General features: G+C 43.0%; 1 protein-coding gene across 1 annotated transcript in view; it reads right to left on the reverse strand.

Annotated features, from left to right (window-relative positions):
- The window catches only part of eif5b (eukaryotic translation initiation factor 5B), a 187,632-nt gene that overhangs the window by 108,035 nt on the left and 53,590 nt on the right, over positions 1 to 26,007 (reverse strand). The window contains exons 5-7 of the mRNA XM_068033891.1: positions 21,060 to 21,274; positions 2,276 to 2,426; positions 1,213 to 1,317 (exon numbers count right to left, since the gene is read on the reverse strand). Of these exons, the coding sequence (XP_067889992.1) occupies positions 1,213 to 1,317; positions 2,276 to 2,426; positions 21,060 to 21,274 (471 nt within the window). The remainder of the gene's footprint in view (positions 1 to 1,212; positions 1,318 to 2,275; positions 2,427 to 21,059; positions 21,275 to 26,007) is intronic.

Below are 26,007 nucleotides of genomic sequence, written 5' to 3' on the forward strand. Positions count from 1 at the left end.
CTCATTACAGCCTTAGTTCAAACATGGACAAAAGAGGTGAGAGTGACTGCCCTTGACATCAAGGCAGCATTTGACCGAGTATGGCATCAAGGAGCCCTAGCAAAACTGTGGTCAATGGGAATCGGGGGAAAATTCTCCGCTGGATGGAATCAAACCTAGCACAAAGGAAGATGGTTGTGGTTGTTGGAGGTCAATCATCTGAGCTCCAGGACATCACTGCAGGGGTTCCTCAGGGTAGTGTCCTAGGCCCAACCATCTTCAGCTGCTTAATCAATGACCTTCCTTCAATCATAAGGTCAGAAGTGGGAATGTTCGCCGATGATTGCACAATGTTCAGCACCATTCGTGACTCCTCAGATACTGAAGCAGTCTGTGTAGAAATGCAGCAAGACCTGGACAATAACCAGGCTATGGCTGATAAGTGGCAAGTAACATTCACGCCACACAAGTGCCAGGCAATGACCACCTTCAACAAGAGAGAATCTAACCATCTCCCCTTGACATTCAATGGCATTACGATTGCTGAATCCCCCAATATCAACGTCCTGGGGGTAAACCATTGACCAGAAACTGGACTGGAGTAGCTATATAAATACCATGGCTACTACAGCAGGTCAGAGGCTAGGAATCCTGCAGTGAGTAGCTCACCTCCCAACTCCCCAAAGCCCACAAGGCAAAAGACAGCAATGTGATGGAATACTCTCCACTTGCCTGGATGGGTGCAGCTGCAACAACACTCAAGAAGCTCGACACCATCCAGGACAAAGCAGCCTGCTTGATTGGCACCCCGTTCACAAACATTCACTCCCTCCACCACCGCGCAGTGGCAGCAGTGTGTACCATCTACAAGATGCACTGCAGCAACGCATCAAGGCTACTCAGGTAGCACCTTCCAAACCTGCGACCCCTACCAACTAGAAGGACAAGGGCAGCAGATACGTGGGAACACCACCACCTGCAAGTTCCCCTCCAAGCCACATGCCATCCTGACTTGGAACTATATCGCTGTTCCTTTACTGTCGCTGGGTCAGAATCCTGGACTCCCTTCCTAATAGCACTGTGGGTGTAACTACCCCACATGGACTGCAGCAGTTCAAGAAGGCAGCTCACCACCACCTTCTCATGCGCAATTAGGGATGGGTAATAAATGCTGGCCTGGCCAGCGACACACACATCCCATGAAACTAATAAAAAAAAACATAAAGCACTCACCTTCTTTGTTTTCTTCTTCTTTGTTCTCTTGTTGCTTTTTCTTTTTTCTGGTATCATAGACTGGTCGTTTCTTTGGCATTGAATCTTTGGATGGCACATCAACACCTGTGAAACCAAAGTGAAGATATGTTATTCAGGAGAAGATTTTTAAAAAAATACATTTTCCTCCACTTCCGTCATTCACATGCAAGCCATGGTTTTCTATAATCTACAGCATTCTGCACCCTCCTTTACTTAAAAAAAAAGCTGAACTTATCTGTGAATCAGGAGGATAACATTCATGAAGCAAGATAGTCAACTTGTCAAAATGCTCTGTTTAGCATAATTAGATAGTTACAATTTAGGATTTGGCACAAACAAATTCATCCATCTAGTAAGTTGTTACAGTTTCGCCCCTTGCAGCTTCCAATTATTTCTTCAATCATTCCAGGGCATCCATCTCAACTACATCAATTGGAAGTTTCTTCTATACATTGATCACTGCATGAGGAAAAATTTCCTGATATCTGTCCTAATATTTACCTTTTATTAGTTTGAACCTTGTCCTATTCTTGCAATTTAAAATAAAATTCTGGATTTACTTTTTCCATTTCCTTAAAATATCTTGTGTACTTCTACAAGATCACCTCTCGGACACATTCTTTCCAGGCTGAAAAGCCCAAGTTTTTCTTGATAACGGAGACATTTGGAAATAGTGATAAGCCTCATGGCTCTTCCATCCTTGTTGAAGTTGCACAAATTCCATGAATTTTGCTGCTAAGTAGCCTTTAATATTCATAAAGGTATGCAAGTTTCATTGTAGTCATATATTGAGTTATTTAGATCTCAATAAAGTGCACTGGTGAGCAGCACATTTGGATTATCATTCACAACTATAGTAATAAACAGGCTGAGCCCTTTCAGTGGCACCAGCATGGGAAGGTGTACTGTTCTACTAGCAGTTCCAGACTCCTGTGGTTGTGGTCTTATCTGCATTAGCTACATCCATTGCTGCAGTAGATATGCCGGTTACCTGAATACTATTAAATACATCTAAATGTAGATATTCCAACTTCATCCATACCCTGAGCACGAAGAAGTTCTAGTGTAGCCTGAGCTCTTGCATTAGCATCTTTCTGGGCCTTTGTCAACAGCTTGCCCTCCTTCTTCAAACGCTCTTTTCTTTCTTTCTCTTTTTGTTTCTTTTTTTCTCTGCGTTCCTGTTCTAGTTTCTCCTGCAAATTCAAGACACGTTGACATATTCAGCAAAAGGTTTACTAGTAATCTAATTCACAATTGGTTCAATGCAATTAAAACACAGAAATCTCAAGATATATCAAAGTCACTTTACAGTCAGGTTATAAAAGTTACTTCAAAATATTCACTTGTTCGAACTATACACTCCAGCTCATCATTTTCTGATTTACAAGTTTTCAAATAATCCAAAATTTAGCCCAAGTTATTCATCTCAACTAGTAATGGAATGAACCAAAAGGTTGTGCAGTGCTGAACAGAGGTTTGGCACAAGATTTTCCACAAGTCACATTTTCAATCTCGGATGTACCAGCAGAAGAAATTCTGAAAGATTCAGCAAGGACTAGTCTCACATATCTCCCATCTATATGCTCAGAAGCTTTCTTGGCAGGTATGTGAGGGTAGGCTACATTCTCAGTTTCTCAGCTGGGAAATGCTTTAGAGGAAATTATTTTCACTGCCCAAAATATATTATTTCAATGTTTCAACTGGTACACATTTGATGACATTCACTCTAAAATCTGAGAATATCACTATCTGTATACAACTTTGTGCCATTCCCTTCCTCATCATTTTACTTTAATATTCATATATTTTGCCTGTGTCTAGATACATTAGCTTTATTGACTTTCCCACACTTATTACTTACATGATCACATACTCTGGTAATTCAAGTATTTTCTTTAGAGACTCAGCAAGGTATTTATATAATTAAAAGTCTTGCAACTAGCAGTGTCATGCCTTCAGAAGGCATTACACCTAAAGTGCTTCAGATATAGTACACCTTGAAGCATCATATATCTGAGGAGAAAACTTGGTTCAAGTTACCCATCAAATATTCGACTGACTAAATGTCAATGAATCAATAGAAGCAGAAAAATTTATGAAGGAATCAGTAACCAGCAGAAAACTGTTGGCCCAGATTTTGCGGCAGTAATGACAGCGAAACTGTCAGCATTCACCGTCATTATTCCTCTGAAACTGACAGCAACTTTGAGTACACACATGCAGTTATACACCAAAATCCAGAAGTTGCTGTCACTGATTCTACATTTCTCCATAGGGTATGCTGTTGAAGTCCATGCAGACTGCAATCAAATAGAAATTACTAAGCTGACAAGGACTTGCCCTTTTATGCTACTAGTCTTGCTGTAAAAACTCTTGGAAAAGTTACACTTTCTTGAATGAGGTGCAACACTTTTTCTAAACAGGATACTAAGTTCATAATTATTGCTGGAAAACCTCTCTGGTCCTGAAAAACAATTTTTTTTAAACTTGAGAAATGTCAACTTTCTTCAATATGATTAAAAAAACATTTTAAAAATGTTTTAAACGTTTATGATACTTCAGCTTCTACTTTAAATCCGTGTGTATGCCGAATCATTTAATTCACTCTCTGGAAAATTAAGTGAAGGATAATCAGTGCATTTTACTTCCTGCTTTTGTTGTTTGTGAGAATATTTCAAAGTGATTGGTTGCTTACCCTACTTGATCACACCTCTGCTGCTGGACGCCTAAGGAACCCCCCTGATTTGGCACCAGATTCAAACTGTCAGCTAAGAAGAAATCCACGTCACAGAGATTGCTACATCTTTGTGTGCAGCCTTCTTAGAGTTCAGTGGCGAGTGCTGTCACTACATCCCTGACTGCGAAATAGGGCCAATGTAATTCCTCAAATCATTTCAAAGCCTCTATTCATGCACTGCCAAGCAAAACAAAATCAGCTGAGCAAATTGTTCAAATAATTTCTGTGCGTTGAGTCACCATTCTTTTTCTTCGCTTAGTGGATGACCCATCTCGGCCTCCTCCTGAGGTCCCCAGCATCAAAGATGTCAGTCTTCAGCCAATCTGATTCACTTTGTGATATCAAGAAACGACTGAAGGCACTGGATATTGCAAGGCTATAGGCCCTGACAATATTCCTGTAATAGTACTGAAGACTTGTGTTCCAGAAATAGCAGTGCCCCTAGCCAAGCTGTTCCAGTACAGCTATAATACTGGCATCTACCTGGTAATGTGGAAAACTGCCCAGGTATGTCCTGTACACAAAAAGCAGGACAAATCCAACCTGACCAATTACTACCCTATCAATCTTCTCTCGAACGTCAGCAACGTGATGGAAAGGGTCGTCGACAGGGCTACCAAGCGGCACATACTCAGCAACAACTTGCTCACTGACGCTCAATTTGAGTTCTGCCAGGGCCACTCAGCTCCTGACCTCACTCAGCCTTGGTCTAAACATGGACATAAGAGCTGAACACCAGAGTGAGGTGCGAGTGACTGCCCTTGACATCAAGGCAGCATTTGACAGAGTGTGGCATCAAGAAGCCCTAGCAAAACTGGAGTCAATGGGAATCGGGGGAAACTCTCCACTGGTTGGAGTCATACATAGCACAAAAGAAGCGAGTTCTGATGAAGGGTCACTGACCTGAAATGTTACCTCTGCTTCGCTCTCCACAGATGCTGCCAGACCTGCTGAGTATTTCCAGCATTTCTTGTTTTTATTACAAAAGAACTTGGTTGTGGTTGTTGGAGATCAATCATCTCAGCTCCAGGACATCACTGCAGGAGTTCCTCAGGGTAGTGTCCTAGGCCCAACCATCTTCAGCTGCTTCATTAATGACCTTCCCTCCATCATAAGGTCAGAAGTGGGGATGTTCGCTGATGATTGAACAATGTTCTGCACCTCAGATACTGAAGGACCCCATATCCAGATGCAGCAAGACCCAGACAACATCCAGGATTGAGCGGAGTGGCAAGTAATATACATGCCACTCAAGTGCCAGGCAATGACCATCTAAAACAAGAGAGAATCTAACCATCTCCCCTTGATGTGCAATGGCATTACGATCGCTGAATTCCCCACCATCAACATTCTGGAGCTTACCATTGACCAGAAACTGAACAGGACATAAATACCATGGCTACAAGAGCAGGTCGGAGGCTGGGAATTCTGCAGCGAGTAACTCACCTCCTGACTCCCCAATGCCTGTGCACCATCTACAAGGCACAAGTCAAGAGTATGATGGAAAACTCTCCACTTACCTGGATGGGTGCAGCTCCAACAACACTCAAGAAGCTCAACACCATGCAGGACAAAGCAACCCACTTGACTGGCACCCCATCCACCACCTTCAACGTTCACTCCCTCACCACCGACTCACAGTGGCAACAGTGTGTACCATCTACAAGATGCACTGCAGCAATTCACCAAGGCTCCTTCAACAGCACCTTCCAAACCCACGATCTCTACCACCTAGAAGGACAAGGGCAGCAGATGCATGGGAACTCCACCATCTGCAAGTTCCTCTCCAAGCCCCACACCATCCTGACTTTGAACTATATAACCATTCCTTCACTGTCGCTGGGTCAAAATCCTGCAACTCCCTTCCTAACAGCACTGTGGGTGTACCAACACCCCAAGGACTGCAGTGGTTCAAGAAGGCAGCTCACCACCACCTTCTCAAGGGCAATTAAGGATGGGCAATAAATGCTGGCCTAACCAGCGATGTCCACATCCCATGAAAAAATATACAGCTAAAGGTAACTTACGTAATATACAAAGTGTAGACAACTCTCAAGCAATGACACTAAACGAACACAAGATTTGGTATTTAATGTTAGAAATGCATACAAGAATTTTCTTGCACACAGGCCGGCCTTCCTATCTGGGAATTGGGCATTGAATTTAAAGCTGCATCTGGGTATTAGGTGCTGTTGAGTTGTAGCTCGCCCAGATAAATTGCGCCCTTATGTGACAGTGAGAATAATAATAATGACGGACGTGGAGAAGGGAGAGAGGTATAAACAAAATGGTGCACCTTAAACAATGGTGCGAATCAACTGCAGGAATTGGAATAAGTTTTTCATACACTTTAAATATCAGTTCAGAAGTTTGGGAAGGGAATACCAAGTTCCTTGCAACTTAAGCAGCTTATGTCAAGTGGTAGGTAGACAGGGACATTGTTCAGTAACGATAAGGTCCATAATATTTAAACCTCATGTTTACCATGCGATATATTGCTTCAGTAAATTTAATCCATTACAGTAACAATGTCCTAGGTGGTAGAGGTCCTGGTTTGGGAGGTGCTTTCAAAGAAGCCTTGGCGAGTTGCTGCACTGCATCTTGTAGATGGTGGAGGGAGTGAATGTTTAAGGCGGTGAATGTGGTGTCAATCACGTGGGCATCTTAGTCCTGGATGGCGTTGAATTTGAACATTGCTGGAGCTGCACTCATCCAGGCTAGAGGAGTGTAAAGCCTGGCTACCCGACCCGAATCACACTACACCCGACTACATGTGTCTGGTTCGGGTGGGGTCGGGTCTATATTGTGTGTCCAGCATTCAGGCTCGGGTTGGGTTGGACTGTACTGGCTCTGTGTTTTACAAATAAATGCATTATTACATTTTAGCAATATTCGGGTCGGGTATAGAAAAAAATTTAAAGGTCTCTGGCTCCAGTTGGGTTTGGTTTGGCTGTGGTTGGGTTGGGTCCAGGTCAGGTTTTAATTTTATACTCGAGCAGGCCTTTAGTGGCGAGTATTCCAACACACACCTGATTTGTGCCTTGTAGATGGTATAAAGGCTTTGGGGTGTCAGGTGGTGAGTCAGCTGCCAGAGAATACCCAGATTCTGACCTGCTCTTGCAGCCACAGTATTTATGTGGCTCGTCCAGTAAATTTTCCGGTCAATAGTGAACCCTAGGAAGTTGATGGTGGGGGTTTTGACAATGGTAATACCATTAAATGTTGAGAGGAGGCAATTAGGCTCTGTTGGAGACAATCATTGCTGACACATGTGTGGTGCGAATGTCACTCACCACTTATCAGCCCAAACATGAATATTGCCCAGGTCTTATGCCATGTGGGTAAGGTCTGTTTCATTATCGGAGAAGCGACAAATGGAACTCAATACTGTGCCATCATCAGCAAATGTCCCCATTTCTGACCTTATGATGGACAGGCCATTGATGAAAAATAGTTGGGCCCAGGAGACTGCATGAGGAACTCCAGCAGCGATGACCTGGAGCTGAGATGGTCGTGGTTATTAGAACCCAACCATCTTCTTTTGTGTTAGGTACGACTCCAGCCAATGCAGAGTTTCCACACCCACACTCCCCTCCCATCGATTTCCATCAACGTCAATTTTACAAGGCTCCTTCATGCCTCACTCAGTCAAATGCTGCCTTGGTGTCAAGGGCAATCACTCTCACTCAACTCTGGAATTCTGCCGTTTTGTTCATGTTAGACCAAGTCTGTAATGAAGTCCAGAGTTGAATGGATTTCAGAGAACTCAAACTGAGCATCGATGAGCAAGTTATTGGTGAGTTAGTGCTGCTGATAATTGAGATCATGCTGATGAGGCCATAATTGGCCAGACTGGATTTGTCCTGGTTTTTGTGGACAGGACATACCTGGGCATTTTTTCACTTTGTCAGGTAGATGCTAGTGTTGGAGCTGTACTGAAACAGCTTGGCTAGAGGCACATCTAGTTCTGGAATACAAGTATTCAGCACTACAGGTGGAGTGTTGTCAGGGCCCATAGTCTTGGCTGCATCCAGTACACTCAGCTGTTTCCTATTATAACATGGAGTGAATCAAATTAGCTGAAGACTGGTTCTGATGAAAGATCAACATGAAATATTGACCCTGTTTTTGACACAGGCGCTGCCTGACCTGCTGAGTATTTCCAGCATTTTTCGTTTTTATTTCAAATTTCCAGTATCCACGTATTTTGCTTTTGTGTTGTTGTAGTTGAAGACTAGCTTTTGTGATTGTGGGGACCTCAGGAATAGGCGGAGATGGATCATCTACTCGGCATATGTGGCTGAAGATGGTTGCAAATGCTTCAGCCTTGTCCTTTGCACTCACATGCTGGGGTCCACCATCATTGAGGATAGGGATGTTCATGGAGCCTCCTCCATTCATTAGTTGTTTAATTGTCCACCGCCAGTCACAACTGAAGGTGGCAGGACGGCATTCTTTCTCCCACTTCCATCAAAAAAGTGACTACTTTAAAGCTTCACACATAAGATTTAGCTCCTTAACAATCATGTTAGGTTACATCACCAATTAACAGTTCTCCCTTTAGCATCACGTATAATTAGTCCAGGAACTGGAATATAGTTTTTGCTCTCGCTATAGCTTGCCATCACGATACTAAAGCAAATTTATGATGCAATATATTGCATGACTGACAAGTGATAAAAAATTATACAGTTAGATACCTATCACTTCACAAAACCTCTAAGATGCAAGAAACTTCATTTGCTCTGTCCTCCCTAAAATCTAATCCTTATTCTAGGAAGTTTACTTTTCGCCCTACCCCTCATTTGAGTACTTGGAGTTTTAATTAAGCTGATTAGTAAACTTGTCATATCTTTAAGGATAACTTAAGGGGATCATTTAAATGCAAGAGCTAAGAAGTGGAAAGAGACAAACATAGTGTCAATTTACCAAAAGGAATGAGGACGCCATCTTAGAGGGCAGCATGCAGTGGTTTCACAATGACCTGCAGAGAGTATTGATGCAATCTGTGCCAGATTCCCAAGCCTTATGATCAAAATGCGCTTGAAACTAGTAGTTGGGAAAATAATTGAAAATTTCCACAAATAGCGAAGCACCAGAATAAATACAGAATGATTTACAAGTATCAACTTGGATTTACAGGTGGTAGAGTCTGCTCAAAAAAAATCTATTGAAATTCTGACAGAATACAAGTGAGTGAGCTGACCAAGAGCACTCTGTACATTTAATATATGAACATTTGAAATAGGATGGAAGAGATCCTTTAGCCCATAAAGCCAGCTCCATCCAGACAGGATCCAACTAAGCACAGTAATCCATGAAGCAATCTCATGCAAGAAAGGAAAAAAAACTGCAGCAAATTCAGGAAAAGATGGAAGATTTCTCTGTGACTCTAAGGCAATCAAGCAAAGTTCCAGGAAACTGCTGTTACCATAAATCCTCAACTACTAGCTCCATAAATCCTCATAATCCTAACTATTAGCAAATCTATAAGTAAAAATGTCCTCTTCATTCAGGATACCATTTTGTTCCCTTTTAAATGGCAACATACCCACCATATTTATGTATTTGTTTTAGAAAGTGACACGAGACCTCTAGTTCTACTGTCCCTACCCACTTAAAATAAACTAACCTCAGCAGAGTCTAACCCATAAGTTTAAAACTTTCATCACATCCCTTCTAAGGCTCCTCTTCTCTAAAATCAATAGCCCCTTCAAAACCAAGAGCCCGGAAGCTCAGTGTCACTCTGGGTTCAGCCTCCCCAACATCTTGACAGCCTAATATTCTTAAGTTTTAGCTATAAAATCAAAAACCAATTTGCTTTCCCTATAGTGACTGCACATTGCCTATGTGCCCCTCACGAGTAATTGATAATTACCCTTGCTAGTCCCTTTCCTGATTGGTTAACCTTAAAGGGAATCCTGCATGATATTAAAACACCTGGAAATTCTCCAAACTCAAGCACATTACAATATGTGTGCCCTGAGTAAAGGATAACTGCCACATACTGGATCATTCTCCAAACTGGTCTAGATCAGTCAGAAGCCTATTGATACGAACTAAATTTCTCACACGGTACAGGAGTTATCTGTAAATTCAAGAATGGTTCTATTAATGCCCTCATCTAAGTCATCATGGAAAGTGATGAACAGCAAAAGAACCAATAAGTAGCATTATGGAACTTTGTTCATGGTCACACCCTACACAGATCCACTTTCATTAATAGCAACCCTATACCTATGAGATCTCAACCTCCCCAACCTAATATCCAATAATGATCTAATATTATCTAAAAACCATCTTTGATAAATGATGAAACTTTTTGGATATTCAAGTGACTACCGTATTAGTCACTTCCTTAAAGAACAGTTATCAAGTCACTGCACCCGTGTGTGCTGACGACACCAAGCTCAACCTCACCACCCCCTTTCTAACTCCTCCACTGTTGCTAAATTATCAGACTGCTTGTCCGACATTCAGTACTGAATGAGCAGAAATTTCCTCCAATTAAACACTGGGAAGACAAAAGCCATTGCCTTGGGTCTGCGTGACAAATGTTCCCTAGCTACTGACTCCATCCCTCTCCCTGGCAAGTGTCTGAAGCTGAAATAGACTGTTCGTAACCAAGATGTCATATTTGACCCCAGTACGTGCTCCAGACCACAATTCCACACAATCACCAAGACAGCCTATTTCCACCTCTGTAGCAGTGCCCAACTCCGCCCTTACTTTAGCTCATCTGGTACTGAAACCCTTATCCATGCCTTTGTTACCTCTAGACTTGATTATTCCAATGCATACCTGGTCGGCCTCCCACATTTTACCCTCTATAAACTTGAGCTCATCCAGAGCTCTGCTGTCGGTGTGCTTATTCACACAGAGTCCCATTCACCTATCAGCTCTGTGCATGCTGACTTACATTGGCTCCTGGTGAAGCAAAGCCTCAATTTTAAAATTCTCATTTCAGTTTTCAAGTCCCTCCACAGTCTCACACCTCCCTACCTCTAATCTCCTTTAGCCTCATGAAACTCCGAGATATTTACGGTCATCTAATTCTGGTCTCTTCAGCATCCCCGATTTTATTTGCTCCACCATTGATGGCTGTGTCTTCACCTGCCAAGGCAATAACTCTGGAATTTCTTCTGCTTCTCGACCTCTTTTTCCTCCTTTAAGACCCTCCTTAAAACCTACCTCTTTGACCATCTGCCCTAATATTGTCTTATGTGGTCCATTGTCAAATGTTGCTTCATAATGCTCTTATGAAGCACCCTGGGACAGTTTATTACACTACAGTTGCTATATAAACATAAGTTGCTTTTGTGTATTTTCCTGAAAACATGTTAGGTATCCCTAAAAACTATAAAACTCTACTGGTCAACATAAAATCACATCCCACTTAATGCTTTTAACAACTGACCTCAAACCAATCCGTGGGAACCCGTCCATACCTCAAAGAGCTACAGACTAAGAATTGGGGATTAAATTGAGACCCCAGCATCAATATCTTGGGGGCTGGGGAGACAGCACTGACCATAAGTTGAATTGGACCAAACATATTACCATCGTGGCTACAAAAACAGGATGGAGGCTGGGTACTCTGCGACGTGGCTTATTTCACAACCTAAAATCAAACAGTCAGAGTCATAATGGCATAAAAAGAGGCTATTCGGTCCATTGAGTCCATACCAGCTCTCTGTAGAGCAGTCCAGTCAGTCCCATTTCCCTGCTCTACACCCGTAGCCCTGCAAGCTTATTTCCCTCAAGTGCCCATCCAATTTCCTTCTGAAATCATTGATTGTCTCTGCTTCCACCACCCTCGTAGGCAGCGAGTGCCTGGTCATTAGCACCCGCTGTGTAAAAATGTTCTTACTCAAATCCCCCGCTGCATCTCTTACCCAAAACCTTAAATCTGTGTCCCCTAGTCCTTGTACTATCAGCTGTGAACAGCTTTTCTATGTCTACCTTACCTAAACCTGTCACAATCTTGTACACATCTACCAAATCTCCCCTCAATCTCCATTGCTCCAAGAAAAACAACCCTAGCTTCTCCAACCTAACCTTATAGCTAAAATCCTGCATCCCTGAAACCATTCCAGTAAATTGCCTCTACACCTTTTCAAGGACCCTCACATTCTTCTTTAAGTGTCGCGTCCAAATGTGGTCACAATACTCTAGTTGTAGCCTAACCAGAGCTTTACAAAAGGTTCAGCATAACTTCCCTGCTGTTGTACTCAATATTTCCATTTCTAAAGCTCAAGAACACATTTGCTTTGCTACCTACTCTCTCAATATATCCTGCCACCTTCAAAAATCTATGTACATGAACCTCTAGGTCTTGCACACTGTCTAGAACTGTGCTATTAAGTCTATATTGCCTCACCCTATCCTTTCTGCCAAAATGCATCACCTCACACTTCTCTGTATTAAATTCCATCTGCCACTTGTCAGCCCATTCTGCTAGCCTATTTAATTCCTGTTGGTCAATTGGTATCGTCCTCATTGTCTGCCACAATTCCAAATTTGGAATCATCAGGAAATTTTACTCTATTCCAATATCCAAGTCATTTATATATAATCAAAAAAGCAGTGGTCCCAGCACTGAATCTTGGGGAATACCACTACTACACAACACTGTCTACTAGCCTCCAGTCTGAAAAAATAGCCATTTACCATGACTTGCTGTTTTCTGTCCTAAAGCCAATTTTTTATCCAGTTGACACTGACTCCCCAATTTATGAGCCTCAATTTTGGTAACCAGCCTTTTATGTGGTACTTTTGACAAATGTTTTCTTAAAATCTTAAATACAACATCCAGTGCATTCCCTTCATCAACTTTCTCTGCTACTTCATCAAAAAATTCGATCAGATTACTCAAGCAACATCTGCCTTAACAAAACAGTGCTAGTTCTCCTTAATTAACTCAAAGCTCTCCAAGAGCCTGTTGATGTTTTTCCCTGATTGTTTCGAAAACCTTACCCACCACTGATGTTAAACTGACAGGCCTGTAATTACTAGGACTGTCTTTACACCCTTTTTTGAATAAGGGTGTCACATTTGCCACTCTCTAATCCTCTGGCACCTCCCTATATCAATGGAAGATTATGGCAAGCTCTTCTGCTATCTCCACTTCCTTTAGCAACCTGGGATGCAAGCCATTCAGGCCAAGCGGCTTATCCACTCGAGGCATCGCCATCCTTCCCAGTACCGGAGACAGAGACAGAACAAGAGAGGGGAGCACGGCGGCAGCGTAGGTTTAAAAAGCGCGCCAAAAGCCCAGAGTGGCAGTCCAGAGACAGAGTGAGAGAGAGGAGCATGGCGGGAGCGGAGCAGGGAAAAATCGAAAAGCGACATCAGAGTGACGTCACAATCAACAGTGACAGCAGGGAAACAGAGAGCCGCCGGAGTGAATGTACAGGTAAGCTTTTAATTTAATTTAAATCAAACATCACAGGCAAGCAGGTAGGTGACTGGTTTGGGAAGAAGCTACCTGTTTGGTGAGTATCTGGTAAGTGATAAAGTCCATTCTAATCCTAATGTTTAAAATAGAAAAGGAACTAGTGGTAAGCTTCAAAACAAAAAATATTAAACAAAAGGAAAATAAAAGAAAATAATTAAGTAGTCAATTGAAACACATTAAGGATGGCAGGACAGGTGATGTGTCACAGCTGCAACATGTGGGAGTTCCTGGATGCCAGTGTGATCCAGGGCAAACACATCTGCAGTAAGTGCTTGAGGTTTGAAGAGCTTCGGCTCATAGAACTGGAGTCCGAGCTGCACTGCAACACATCAGGGAGGGGGAAAGTTACCTGGACATTTTGTACCAGGAGGCGGTCACACCCCTTAGGATAGGGTCTTCTGATTTGGTCGGTGGTCAGGGACAGGAGTGTGTGGCTGCAGCTGAGGCAGATAAGGGGACCCAGAGAGCTGGAGTGCAGAAGCCTCAGCCTTTGCGATTGTCCAACAGGTTTGAGGTTCTTTCACCTTGGATGAGAGTGGGGGCTGCTGGGTGGATGAGCAAGCTAACCATGGCACCATAGTACAGGAAGTCATTCAAGTTGAGAGAGAAAAAAGGAATGTAGTGATAGTAGGGGACAGTATAGTTAGGGGAATTGACACTGTTCTGTGCAGCAAAGAGCGAGAGTCCAGACGGCTGCGTTGCCTGCCTGATGCCAGGGTTGGGGACATCTGCTCAGGGCTGGAGATGAACTTACAGTGGGAGGGGGAAGATCCAGTCGTCGTGGTCCATGCAGGTACCAACAACATAGGCAGGACAAGGAAAGAGGTTCTGCATAGTCAGTATGAGGAACTAGGCAGCAAATTAAGCAGAACCTCAAAAGGTAATAATCTCTGGATTATTACCTGAACCACGTGCAAATTGGCATAGGGCAAATAAGATTAGAAAAATTAATGCGTGGCTCAAAGACTGTTGTGGTAGAAGTGGGTTCTGGTTCGTGGGGCACTGGCACCAGTACTGGGGAAAGTGGTGGCTGTACTGTTGGAACAATCTACATCTGAACCGTGCAGAGGCCGGTGTTCTAGCGAGCCGCATAACTAGAGAGGTAGAGAGGGTTTTAAACTGAATAGTGGGGGCAAGGGATCAAATTTAAGAAGATATGGTAAATCAAAGAGTAGAGACGAGGCAAGAGAGAAAAGTATTAATATGGGAAATGATGGACTGTGACAGGAAAGGACAGAGCGTACAAATCTAAGAGAAAATCAACAGAAAAGGCTAGATGTTACAAAAATAATAAAAAGGACCAAACGAAAGGCTCTGTATCTGAATGCACGTAGCATTCGAAACAAAATAGATGAACTGAGAGTACAAATAGAAATAAATAAGATCTAATAGCCATTACACAGACATGGCTGCAGGACGGCACAGATTGGGACCTGAATAATGAAGGGTACATGGCATTTAGGAAGGGCAGGAAGCTAGGAAAAGGTGGAGGGGTAGCTCTGTTAATTAATCATAGTATTAGCGCAATAGAGAGGGATGACCCAAGTTCAGCAGACCAGGATGTAGAAGCAGTTTGGGTAGAGATGAGAAATCATAAAGGCAAGAAGTCTCTTGTGAGAGTGGTGTACAGGCCACCTAACACTAACCACACTGTAGAACAGGGTATAAGAGAAGAAATAATGGCAGCTTTTCAGAAAGGTACAGCGATAATTATAGGGGATTTTAACCTACATACAGACTGGAAAATACTCAGATGGGCAGAGGTAGCCTCGATGAGGAGTACATAGAACATTTTCGGGATAACTTCTTGAAACAATATGTTCTGGAGCGAACCAGAGAGCAGGCTATACTAGACCGGGTATCGCGCAACAAGATAGGATTAATTAATGACTTCATAGTTAAGACGCTCCTAGGTAGCAGCAATCATATGATTGAATTTAACATTCAGTTTGAGGGAGAAAAGAGTGGGTCCAAGAGTCAGAGAGATACAGCACTGAAACAGGCCCTTCGGCCCACCGAATCTGTACCAACCATCAACCACCCATTTATACTAATCCTACATTAATCCCATATTCCCTACCACATCCCCAGCTTCCCTCAATTCCCCTACCACCTACCTATACTAGGGGCAATTTACAATGGCCAATTTACCTATCAATCTGCAAGTCTTTGGCTGTGGGAGGAATCCGGAGCACCCGGCGGAAACCCACGCGGTCACAGGGAGAACTTGCAAACTTCGCACAGGCAGTACCCAGAACTGAACCCGGGTCGCTGGAGCTGTGAGGCTGCGGTGCTAACCACTGCGCCGCCATTAAGGCTAATGGTATGTTAGCCTTTATCGCAAGAGGATTCGAGTACAGGAGTAGTGAAGACTTGCTTCATTATAGAACCTTGGTTAGACCGCATCGGAAGTACTGTGTGCATTTTTGGTCCCCTTACCTTAGGAAGGATATTATTGCCACAGAGGGAGTGTAATGAAGGTCCACCAGACTTGTTCCCGGGATGGCGGGAAAGTCCTATGATGAGAGATTGGGGAAACTGGGCCTTTATTCTTTAGAGTTTTGAAGAATGAGAGGTGATCTCACTAAAACATACAAAATACTTAAAGGGATAGACAGGGTAGGTGCAGGTAAGATGTTTCTCCCTGCTTGGGGAGTCTAGAACCAGGGGACATAGTACTAGTATGTGACTAGTATTTTAAACTTAAATAAGGGCAATTATGAGGGCATGAAAGCAGAGCTAGCTAAAATGAACTGGCAAATCAGGTTGAGGGATAGGTCAATAGAGATGCAGTGGCAGACATTTAAGGGGATATTAGATACATTTTAACGAGAAAGAAAAATTCCAAGGGTGGAACCCGCCATCCGTGGTTAACTAAAACAGTTCAAGATAGTACCAAACTTAAAGAAAAAGCATATAATTGCGCAAAGATAGGAGGCAGGTTAGAAGATTGGACAGAAGATAAAAAAGAGCAAAGAATGACAAAGATTGATAAGGAAGGTAAAATTAGAGTACGAGAGAAAGCTAGCGAGAAATATAAAGACAGATAGTAAATGTTTCTATAGATATTTTTTTTTTAAAGTTAAAGTGAGCGATGGTCCTATAGAAAGTGAGTCTGGGGAATTAATAATGGATAACAAGGAGATGCTGCTTCAACATCTCACACTGAAGAGTGTCTGCAGAGTCTCATCGACTGGTTTGCGGCTGCCTGCAACGAATTTGGCCTAATCATCAGCCTCAAGAAAACGAACATCATGGGACAGGACGTCAGAAATGCTCCATCCATCAATATCGGCGACCACGCTCTGGAAGTGGTTCAAGAGTTCACCTACCTAGGCTCAACTATCACCAGTAACCTGTCTCTAGATGCAGAAATCAACAAGCGCATGGGAAAGGCTTCCAGACTGGCCAAGAGAGTGTGGGAAAATGGCGCACTGACGCGGAACACAAAAGTCCGAGTGTATCAAGCCGGTATCCTCAGTACCTTGCTCTATGGCAGCGAGGCCTGGACAAAGTATGTCAGCCAAGAGCGATCCCTCAATTCATTCTATCTTCGCTGCCTCCGGAGAATCCTTGGCATCAGGTGGCAGGACCGTATCTCCAACACAGAAGTCCTCGAGGTGGCCAACATCCCCAGCATATACACACTACTGAGTCAGCGGCGCTTGAGATGGCTTGGCCGTGCGAGCCGCATGGAAGATGGCAGAATCTCCAAAGACACATTGTATAACGAGCTCGCCACTGGTATCAGACCCACCGGCCGTCCATGTCTCTGCTTTAAAGATGTCTGCAAACGCGACATGAAGTCCTGTGACATTGATCACAAGTCGTGGGAGTCAGTTGCCAGCGATCGCCAGAGCTGGTGGGCAGCCATAAAGGCAGGGCTAAAGTATGACGAGTCGAAGAGACTCAGCAGTTGGCAGGAAAAAAGACAGAAGCGCAAGGGGAGAGCCAACTGTGTAACAGCCCCGACAAACAATTTTTTCTGCAGCACCTGGGCGGGCACAGTGGCGCAGTGGTTAGCACCGCAGCCTCACAGCTCCAGGGACCTGGGTTCGATTCCGGGTACTGTCTGTGTGGAGTTTGCAAGTTCTCCCTGTGTCTGCGTGGGTTTTCTCCGGGTGCTCCGGTTTCCTCCCACAAGCCAAAAGACTTGCAGGTTGATAGGTAAATTGGCCATTATAAATTGTCACTAGTATAGGTAGGTGGTAGGGAAATATAGGGACAGGTGGGGATGTTTGGTAGGAATATGGGATTAGTATAAATGGGTGGTTGATGTTCGGCACAGACTCGGTGGGCTGAAGGGCCTGTTTCATTGCTGTATCTCTAATCTAATCTAATCACCTGTGGAAGAGTCTGTCACTCTCGAATTGGCCTTTATAGCCACTCCAGGCGCTGCTCCACAAACCACTGACCACCTCCAGGTGCTTACCCATTGTCTCTCGAGACAAGGAGGCCAAAGAGAGAACAAGGAGATGGCAGAATTGAACAGATATTTTGCATTGGTCTTCACTATTGAGGATACAAGTAACATCCCAGTATTAGTTGTAAATCAGGAAATGGAAGGGAGGGAGGAACTCAAGAAAATTACAATCACCAAGGAAGTGGTATTGAACAAATTGTTGGAGCTGCGGGCTGACAAGTGCCAGCATCCTGATCAACTTCATCCTAGGGTGTTAAAAGTAGTGGCGAGTGAGATAGTTGATGCGTTAGTTTTAATTTTCCAAAATTCCCTAGATTTGGGGAAGGTTCCGATAGATTGGAAAATAGCAAATGTTCAAAAAGGGAGGGAGGGAGACAGAAAGCAGGAAATTACAGGCCAGTTAGCTTATCAGTCTTAGGGAAAATGTTAGAAGCTATTATTAAAGACATTATAGCAGTTCATTTAGAAAAATTCAAGGTAATCAGGCAGAGTCAATATGGTTTTGTGAAAGGGAAATCATGTTTAACCAATTTATTGGAGCTCTTTGAGGGAGTTACATGTGCTGTGGATGAAGGGGAACTGGTGGATGTATTATACTTAGATTTCCAGAAGGCATTTGATAGGATGCCACATCAAAGGTTACTGCAGAAAATAAAAGCTCATGGTGTAGAGAGTAACATATTGGCATGGATAGAAGATTGGTTAGCTAACAGGAAACAGAGTAGGCATAAGTGGGTCATTTTGTGGTTTGCAAGATGTAACAAGTGGTGTGCCACAGGGATCTGTGCTGGGGCCTCAACTTTTTACAATTTATATAAATGACTTAGATGAAGGGACCAACGGTTGGTTGCTAAATTTGCTGATGACACAAAGATAGGTAGGAAAGTAACTTGTGAAGAGGACATAAGGAGGCTACAAAGGGATATAGATAGGTTAAGTGAGTGGCAAAGACCTGGCAAATGGAGAATAATGTGGGAAAGTGGGAAATTGTCCACTTTGCAGGAAGAATAAAAAAGCATATTATCTAAACGGTGAGAGATTGCAGAGGGATATGGGTGTCCTAGTGCATGAATCACAAAAGGTTAGTATGCAAGTATAGCACATAATTAGGAAAGCTAATAGAATGTTATCATTTATCGCGACGGGAATTGAATACAAAAGTATGGAGGTTATGCTTCAGCTATACAGGGCATTGGTGAGACCACATCTGGAGTACTGCGTACAGTACTGGTCTCCTTATTTAAAGGAAGGATGCAAATGTGTTGAGGCAGTACAGAGAAGGTTTACTAGACTAATACCTGGAATGGGCGGGCTGTCTTACGAGGAAAGATTGGACAGGCTAGGCTTGTATTCGCTGGAGTTTAGAAGAGTAAGAGGCGACTTGACTGAAACATATAAGATCCTGAGGAGTCTTGACAGGGTGGATGCGGAAAGGATGTTTCCCCTTGTGTAAGTTTCTAGAACAAGGGGTCTCTGTTTAAAAATAAGGGGTCGCTCATTTAAGACAGAGATGAGGAAAATTTTTTTCTCTGAGGGTCATGAGTCTTTGGAATTCTCTTACTCAAAAGACAGTGGTAGCAGAGTCTTTGAATATTTTTAAGGCAGAGATAGATTCTTGATAAGCAAAGGGGTGGAAGGTTATCGGGATAGGTGGAAATGTAGGGTAATCAGTTCAGACATGAACTTATTGAATGGCAAAGCAGGCTCAAAGTGCCGAGTGGCCTACTCCAGCTCCTAATTCATACGTTCGTATGTACACCTTCCGATCAATTTCCACCACATCCATTAGCTCTACCATCTCCACTTCTACTGATATTTTGTCAGCATGCTCTTCCTTAATAAACACAGATACAAAGTACTCATTAAAGTATTCTAGCCTTGCCCTGTGCCTCTAAGCATATATCACCCTATTTGTCCCTAATAGGACACACTCTGCCTCTTACTAGCCGCTTACTATTTACATCCCAGTAGAAGCTTTTCGTATTCCGTTTTATGTTAACTGCCATCCTATTCTCATATTCTTTCTTTGCCAGTCTTGTTTTACTTTTCCCCTCTCAATATATTGTAATTGGCCTGATTCTCGTTTGACGAATTCACCTGACATGTATCATATACCATAATTTTTTGTTTCATCATTTTCTCCATTTCTCTTGTCATCCAAGGTGCCCTGGCTTTGGTTTCCTTGCCTTTCCACCTTGCAGGAATGTACCTTGCCTGTATCTGAAACATCTTCTCCTTGAAGATCACCCATTGTTCCATTATAGATTTACCTATCCATTTTTGATTCCATTTTGCTCTGGCTAGATCACCTCTCATCCCATTGAAGTTAGCTCTCTTCCAATTTTGAAATACTACTGTAGAGTGCTCTTTGCTCTTCTCCATTACTAATCGAAATCTCATAATATGATGATCACTCTTACCCAAGTGCTCTCCTAGAGACACTTGGTCCACCTCATTCCCCAGCACCAGATCCAGCAATGTCTCCTTCTTAGTCGGACCGAGAACATACTGATCAAAAAAGTTCTCCTGAACACGTTTCAGAAATTCCTCCCGTGACTCTAATATGTGGATAATGAAGTTTCCCTATATCATCACTCTATAGTTCTTGTGTATCTGGGTTTCCCTGCAGACTTGCAGATCTACAGGTTTCATGTCAAGAGCATAGTGGAATATGTACCACTTGCTTAGATAGGTGCAGCTGCAATAAGACCCAAGAAGGTCAACAGTATTCAAGATACAGCAGTCTGCATAACTGGTGTCCCTGACAATGGACTCAATATCTAACCATCTCTACCACATCAGACTGTAACTGCAGTATGTCACGTCAACAAGATGCATTGCAGCAATAAAAAACATCCCACTCCCCGCTAGCTCTATCATCCAGAAGGACAAGCAACAAAGACATACAAATACCATCATGTCCAACCTCCCTGAAGCATTATCACCAAAAATAGATCAACTGGTCATTCACTATTATGTTTTAAGTAAAACTGCATTTGTCCAATTAACCTCAAATTAATTGTAGCTAAAGCACTTTTGGATGTTTGAGAGATGCGATAAGGCAATATATAAATCCGAGTATCTCTTTCTCATGTCTAACCTTTGTGAGCAGAGCTAATACATACTATGACTTCATTACTCATTCTCTTCCCACACTGCCTTTCAGCAAAAATAAAATTCTGAACAGTCACAATTAATTAACAACATACCTGTTCCAAGCGTTTGGCTTCCAGTTCTTCCAACCGTTGTAAACGTTCTTCCTCCTCTCTTTTTTGCCTTTCTTCCTCTTCTTTCAATCTTGCAAGTGCTTCTTGCATAGCTTTTACTGTAGCCTTACTGGGACCTGCTTTCTTCTTCTCTTTTTCATCTTTTTCTTTCTTCTTCTTTTTGTCTTTTTTCTTTTTCTCCCCATTATTTTCTTCATCTGCAAGTTATAAACAGTGATCACCATTCTGAAATCCTCATCATAACCCTTTAACCCACCATTACCTTTATACATTAAAAAGAGACCAATTAGAAAAGACAGAGTCATAGAGTTACACAGCACAGAAACAGGCCCTTTGGCCCACTGGGTCCGCGCCAGACATCAAGCCTATCTATTCTAATCCCATTTTCCAGCACTTGGCCCATAGCCTTGTATGCTATGGCGTTTCAAGTGCTCATCTAAATATTTCTTATATGTTGTGAGGGTTCCTGCCTCTACCACCTCTTCAGGCAGTGTGTTCCAGATTCCAACTACCCTCTGGGTGTATTTTTTTTCCCCTCAAATCCCCTCTAAACCTCCTGCCCCTTACCTTAAATCTATGCTCCCTGGTTACTGACACCTCCGCTAAGGGAAAAAGTTTCTTCCTATCTACCCTATCTAAGCCCCTCATAATTTTGTGTACCTCAATCAGGTCCCCCCTCAGCCTTCTCTGCTCTAAGGAAAACAACACTAGCCTATCCAGTCTGTCTTCACAGCTGAAATGCTCCAGCCCAGGCAACATCCTGGTGAATCTCCTCTGCACCCTCTCCAGTGCAATCACATCCTTCCTATAATGTGGTGACCAGAGTACCAGTACTCCAGCTGTGGCCTAACTAGCGTTTTATACAGCTCCATCATATCCTTCATGCTTTTATATTCTATGCCTTGGCTAATAAAGGCAACTATCCCTATGCCTTCCTAACCACGTTATCTATCTGTGCTGCTACCTTCAGTGATCTATCTAGACTTAAAGCCTGTTTTTCTCTTTTCCAAATGTTGCACAATGAACTTAGAAAACATTATGCAAACCTCTCTTGCCAATTTCATTTTCCCTAATCACATTCTATCAAAAAATATTTTATTAAAAGTAGATTTCTCCAAAAATACACATATCCCCTAAAGAAATATTTTGGGTCAACTGTGTGTCTGACACAGGCGGAACCTCATCATAACGGCTCCAAACCAATTCACAGAAAGCATTTCTGTTTGTATAATCTGGAGCAAACACCCTAATGATATACTCACTTATCAAATTTCAGAGGCCTTAAGTTCAACTTTGCAGAGCCAAGGCTTTAAGATTCCTCCACATGGTTAGAAGTACTTAAGTTTAACCAGCTAAAATTATGCACCTACTCAGCACAGAATACTGGTAATCTTCCCAATGCTTGCCTAGGCAAGGTCACCCTACCTATTAGGGCGTTAGCTTGCTGTGAGAAGAATGGCAGGCTTCAGAGTCAGTCTAACTCTTCATCAGTGAGCCAGGTTGGCTGATCAATCAACAGGATTATGAAGTACTGCAACCTACTTAGATCAGGCATTGGATTACCAAATCTGCCACAGACCATTAACAGTTCTGAAATGGCAGCAGGTTATCTTCTAACCATAGAAGTTTGTAGCATAGATGAAAACTGTTGAGTCCTTGCTGCAGCAAACAAAAACAAAGGCCAGTGTCCTGTTCTCTTGCTATAGCTCCATCTTTCTTTGCTTCAAATCAAGCAAAAGGACTGAGCAGACAGAAGTGGAGGAGCCTCCGACTTTGCAATTGTCAAACAGGTTTGAGATGCTCTCAACCTGTGTGGACAAAAGTGATGTCTGCAGGGTGGATAAGCAGACTGGCCATGGCACTATGGTACATGAAGCCATTCAAATGGGGGGAGCAAAAAGGAATGTAGTAATACACGTCTCCGCTTTAAAGACGTCTGCAAACGCGACATGAAATCCTGTGACATTGATCACAAGTCGTGGGAGTCAGTTGCCAGCGTTCGCCAGAGCTGGCGGGCAGCCATAAAGACAGGGCTAAGATGTGGCGAGTCGAAGATACTTAGTAGTTGGCAGGAAAAAAGACAGAGGCGCAAGGGGAGAGCCAACTGTGCAACAGCCCCGACAAACAAATTTCTCTGCAGCACCTGTGGAAGAGCCTGTCACTCTAGAATTGGCCTTTATAGTCACTCCAGGCGCTGCTTCACAAACCACTGACCACCTCCAGGCACGTATCCATTGTCTCTCGAGATAAGGAGGCCCAAAAGAAGAAGTATAGTGAGGGGGACTGACACTGTTCTGTGCAGCCGAGAGAGTGAGCCCAAAAGGTTGTGTTGCCTACCCGGTGCCAGGGTTTGGGACATCTGCTCAGGGCTGGACAGGAACTTAGAGTGGGAGGGGGAGAATTCAGTTGTTGTGGTCCATGTAGGTACCAACGACATAGGTAGGACTCGGAAAGAGGTTCTGCTTAGTCAGTATGAGGAGCTACGTACCAAATTGAACAGCTGAACCTCAAGGGTAATAATCTCTGGATTATTACCTGAGCCATGTGCCAATTGGCAGAAAGCACAGAAGATTACTGAAATGAATAAATGGCTCAAAGCCTGGTGTAGGAGAGGTGGGTTTTGGCTCAACGGGCACTGGCACTAGTACTGGGGAAAGTGGGGGCTGTACTGTTGAGACGGCCTGCACCTGAACCGTGCTGGGACCAGTGATCTGGCCACACCAACAGTCAAGACTAGATGTTACAAAGATAACAAAAACACAAAACAGAAGGCTCTGAATCTGAATGCACGTAGCATTCATAACAAAGTAGACGAACCGATAGTGCATATTGAAGTAAATAAATATGATTGGATAGCTACTACAGAGACGTGGCTGCAGGATGACCAGGATTGGGTCCTGAATATTGAGGTGTACATGACATTCAAGAAGAATAGGAAGCTAGGAAAAGGTGGAGGGGTAGCACTGTTAATCAAGGATGGCAATGGTGCAATAGTTAGAGATGACCTTGGTTCAGGAGATCAGGATGTAGAATCTGGGTGGAAATGAGGAATACTAGGGGAAAGAAGTCACTCGTGGGAGCGGCCTACAGGCCCCCTAACAGTAATCACAATGTAGGACAAAGTATACAAGAAGAAATATTGGGTGCTTGTGATAAAGGGATGGCAATAATCACGGGTGATTTTAATGTACATATAAACTGGAAAAATCAGATTGGCAATAGTAGCCTGGATGAGGAGTCCATAGAATACTTTCGAGATAGTTTCTTAGAGCAGCACATTCTGGAAAACACCAGAGAGCAAGTTATATTAGACTTGGTATTGTGGAAATGTGACAGGATTAATTAATGACCTCAGAGTAAAGGCATCTCTGGGTAGCAATGACCATAATATGATTGAAAGAGAAGAGTGGATCTCAGACTAATATTTTAAACTTAAATAAGGGCAACTATGTGGGCATGAAAGCTGAGCTAGCTGAAGTGAACTGGGTTACTAGGCTAGGAGATAATCAATAGAGAAGCAGTGGCAGACATTTAAGGGGATATTTCAGAATACGCAGAATAAGTATATTCCGACTAGAAAGAAAAATTCTAAGGGGAGGACCCACCTTCTGTGGTTAAGTAAAGAAGTTAAGAAAAGCATCAAACTTAAGGAAAAAGCAAATAATTGTACAAAGGTGAGTGGCAGGTTAGATGATTGGTCAGAATATAAAGAGCAGCAGAGAATGACTAAAAGTTAATCAGGAGAAAGAAATCAGAGTATGAGAGGAAGCTAGCGAGAAATGTAAAAATGGATAACAAGCGTTTCTACAGGTATTTAAAAAGGAAAAAAGTAAAGTGAGTGTTGGTCCACTAGAGAGTGAGAATGGGGAGGTAATAGTAGATAATAAGGAAATGGTGGATGAAATGAACAAATATTTTGCTTCTGTCTTCACTATAGAGGATACAAAAACATTCCAGTCATAGCTGTAATCAGGAGATGGAAGGAAGAGAGGAACTTGGTGAAATTATAATCACCAGGGAAGCGGTACTAAGCAAATAGATGGAGCTGCAGACTGACAAGTCCCCTGGTCCTGATGGGATTCATCCTAGGGTCTTAAAAGAGGTGGCTAATGAGGTAGTAGATGCGTTGGTGTTAATTTTTTTTTTAATTTGCTGGATTCTGGAAAGGTTCCATCAGACTGGAAAGTAGCAAATATAACCCTTCTATTCAAGAAAGGCAGGGGAAAGAGGCAGAAAGCAGCTAACTATAGGCCAATTAGCTTGACATCTGTCGTGGAGAAGGTGTTAGAATCGATCAATAAGGAGGCTACAGCTGGGCACTTAGAAAAACTCAAGGTAATCGGGACTAGTCAGCATGGTTTTGTGAAAGGGAAATCATGTTTAACCAATTTATTGCAATTCTTTGTAGGAGTAACATGCGCTGTGGATAAAGGGGAGCCCAGTGACGTAGTGTACTTGGATTTCCAGAAGGCATTTGACAATGTGCCACATAAAAGGTTATTGCACAAAGTAGGAGCTCATGGTGTGGGGGATGAGATAGAAGATTGGCTGGCTGGCAGAAAACAGAGTATGCATAAACGGGTCCTTTTTCTGATTGGAAGATTGTGACGAGTGGAGGTCCGCAGGGGTCTGTGTTGGTGCCTCAACTGTTTACAGTTTATATCAATGACTTAGATGAGGGGAGCATTGGCATGGTAGCTAAATTTGCAGATGACAGAAAGATAGGTAGGAAAGTATGTTGTGAGGAGGACATAAGGAGGTTGCAGACCGATATAGATAGGCTGAGTGAGTGGGCAAAAATCTAGCAGATGGAGTATAATGTGGGAAAATGTGAAGTTGTTCACTTTGACAGGAAGAATAAAAAAGCAGAGGATTACTTAAACGGAGAACGACTGCAGAATTCCGAGGTGCAGAGGGATCTAGGTGTTCT

The sequence above is a fragment of the Heterodontus francisci genome, chromosome 6 (assembly GCF_036365525.1).
Source record: "Heterodontus francisci isolate sHetFra1 chromosome 6, sHetFra1.hap1, whole genome shotgun sequence".
In the NCBI taxonomy this organism is placed as follows: domain Eukaryota; kingdom Metazoa; phylum Chordata; class Chondrichthyes; order Heterodontiformes; family Heterodontidae; genus Heterodontus; species Heterodontus francisci.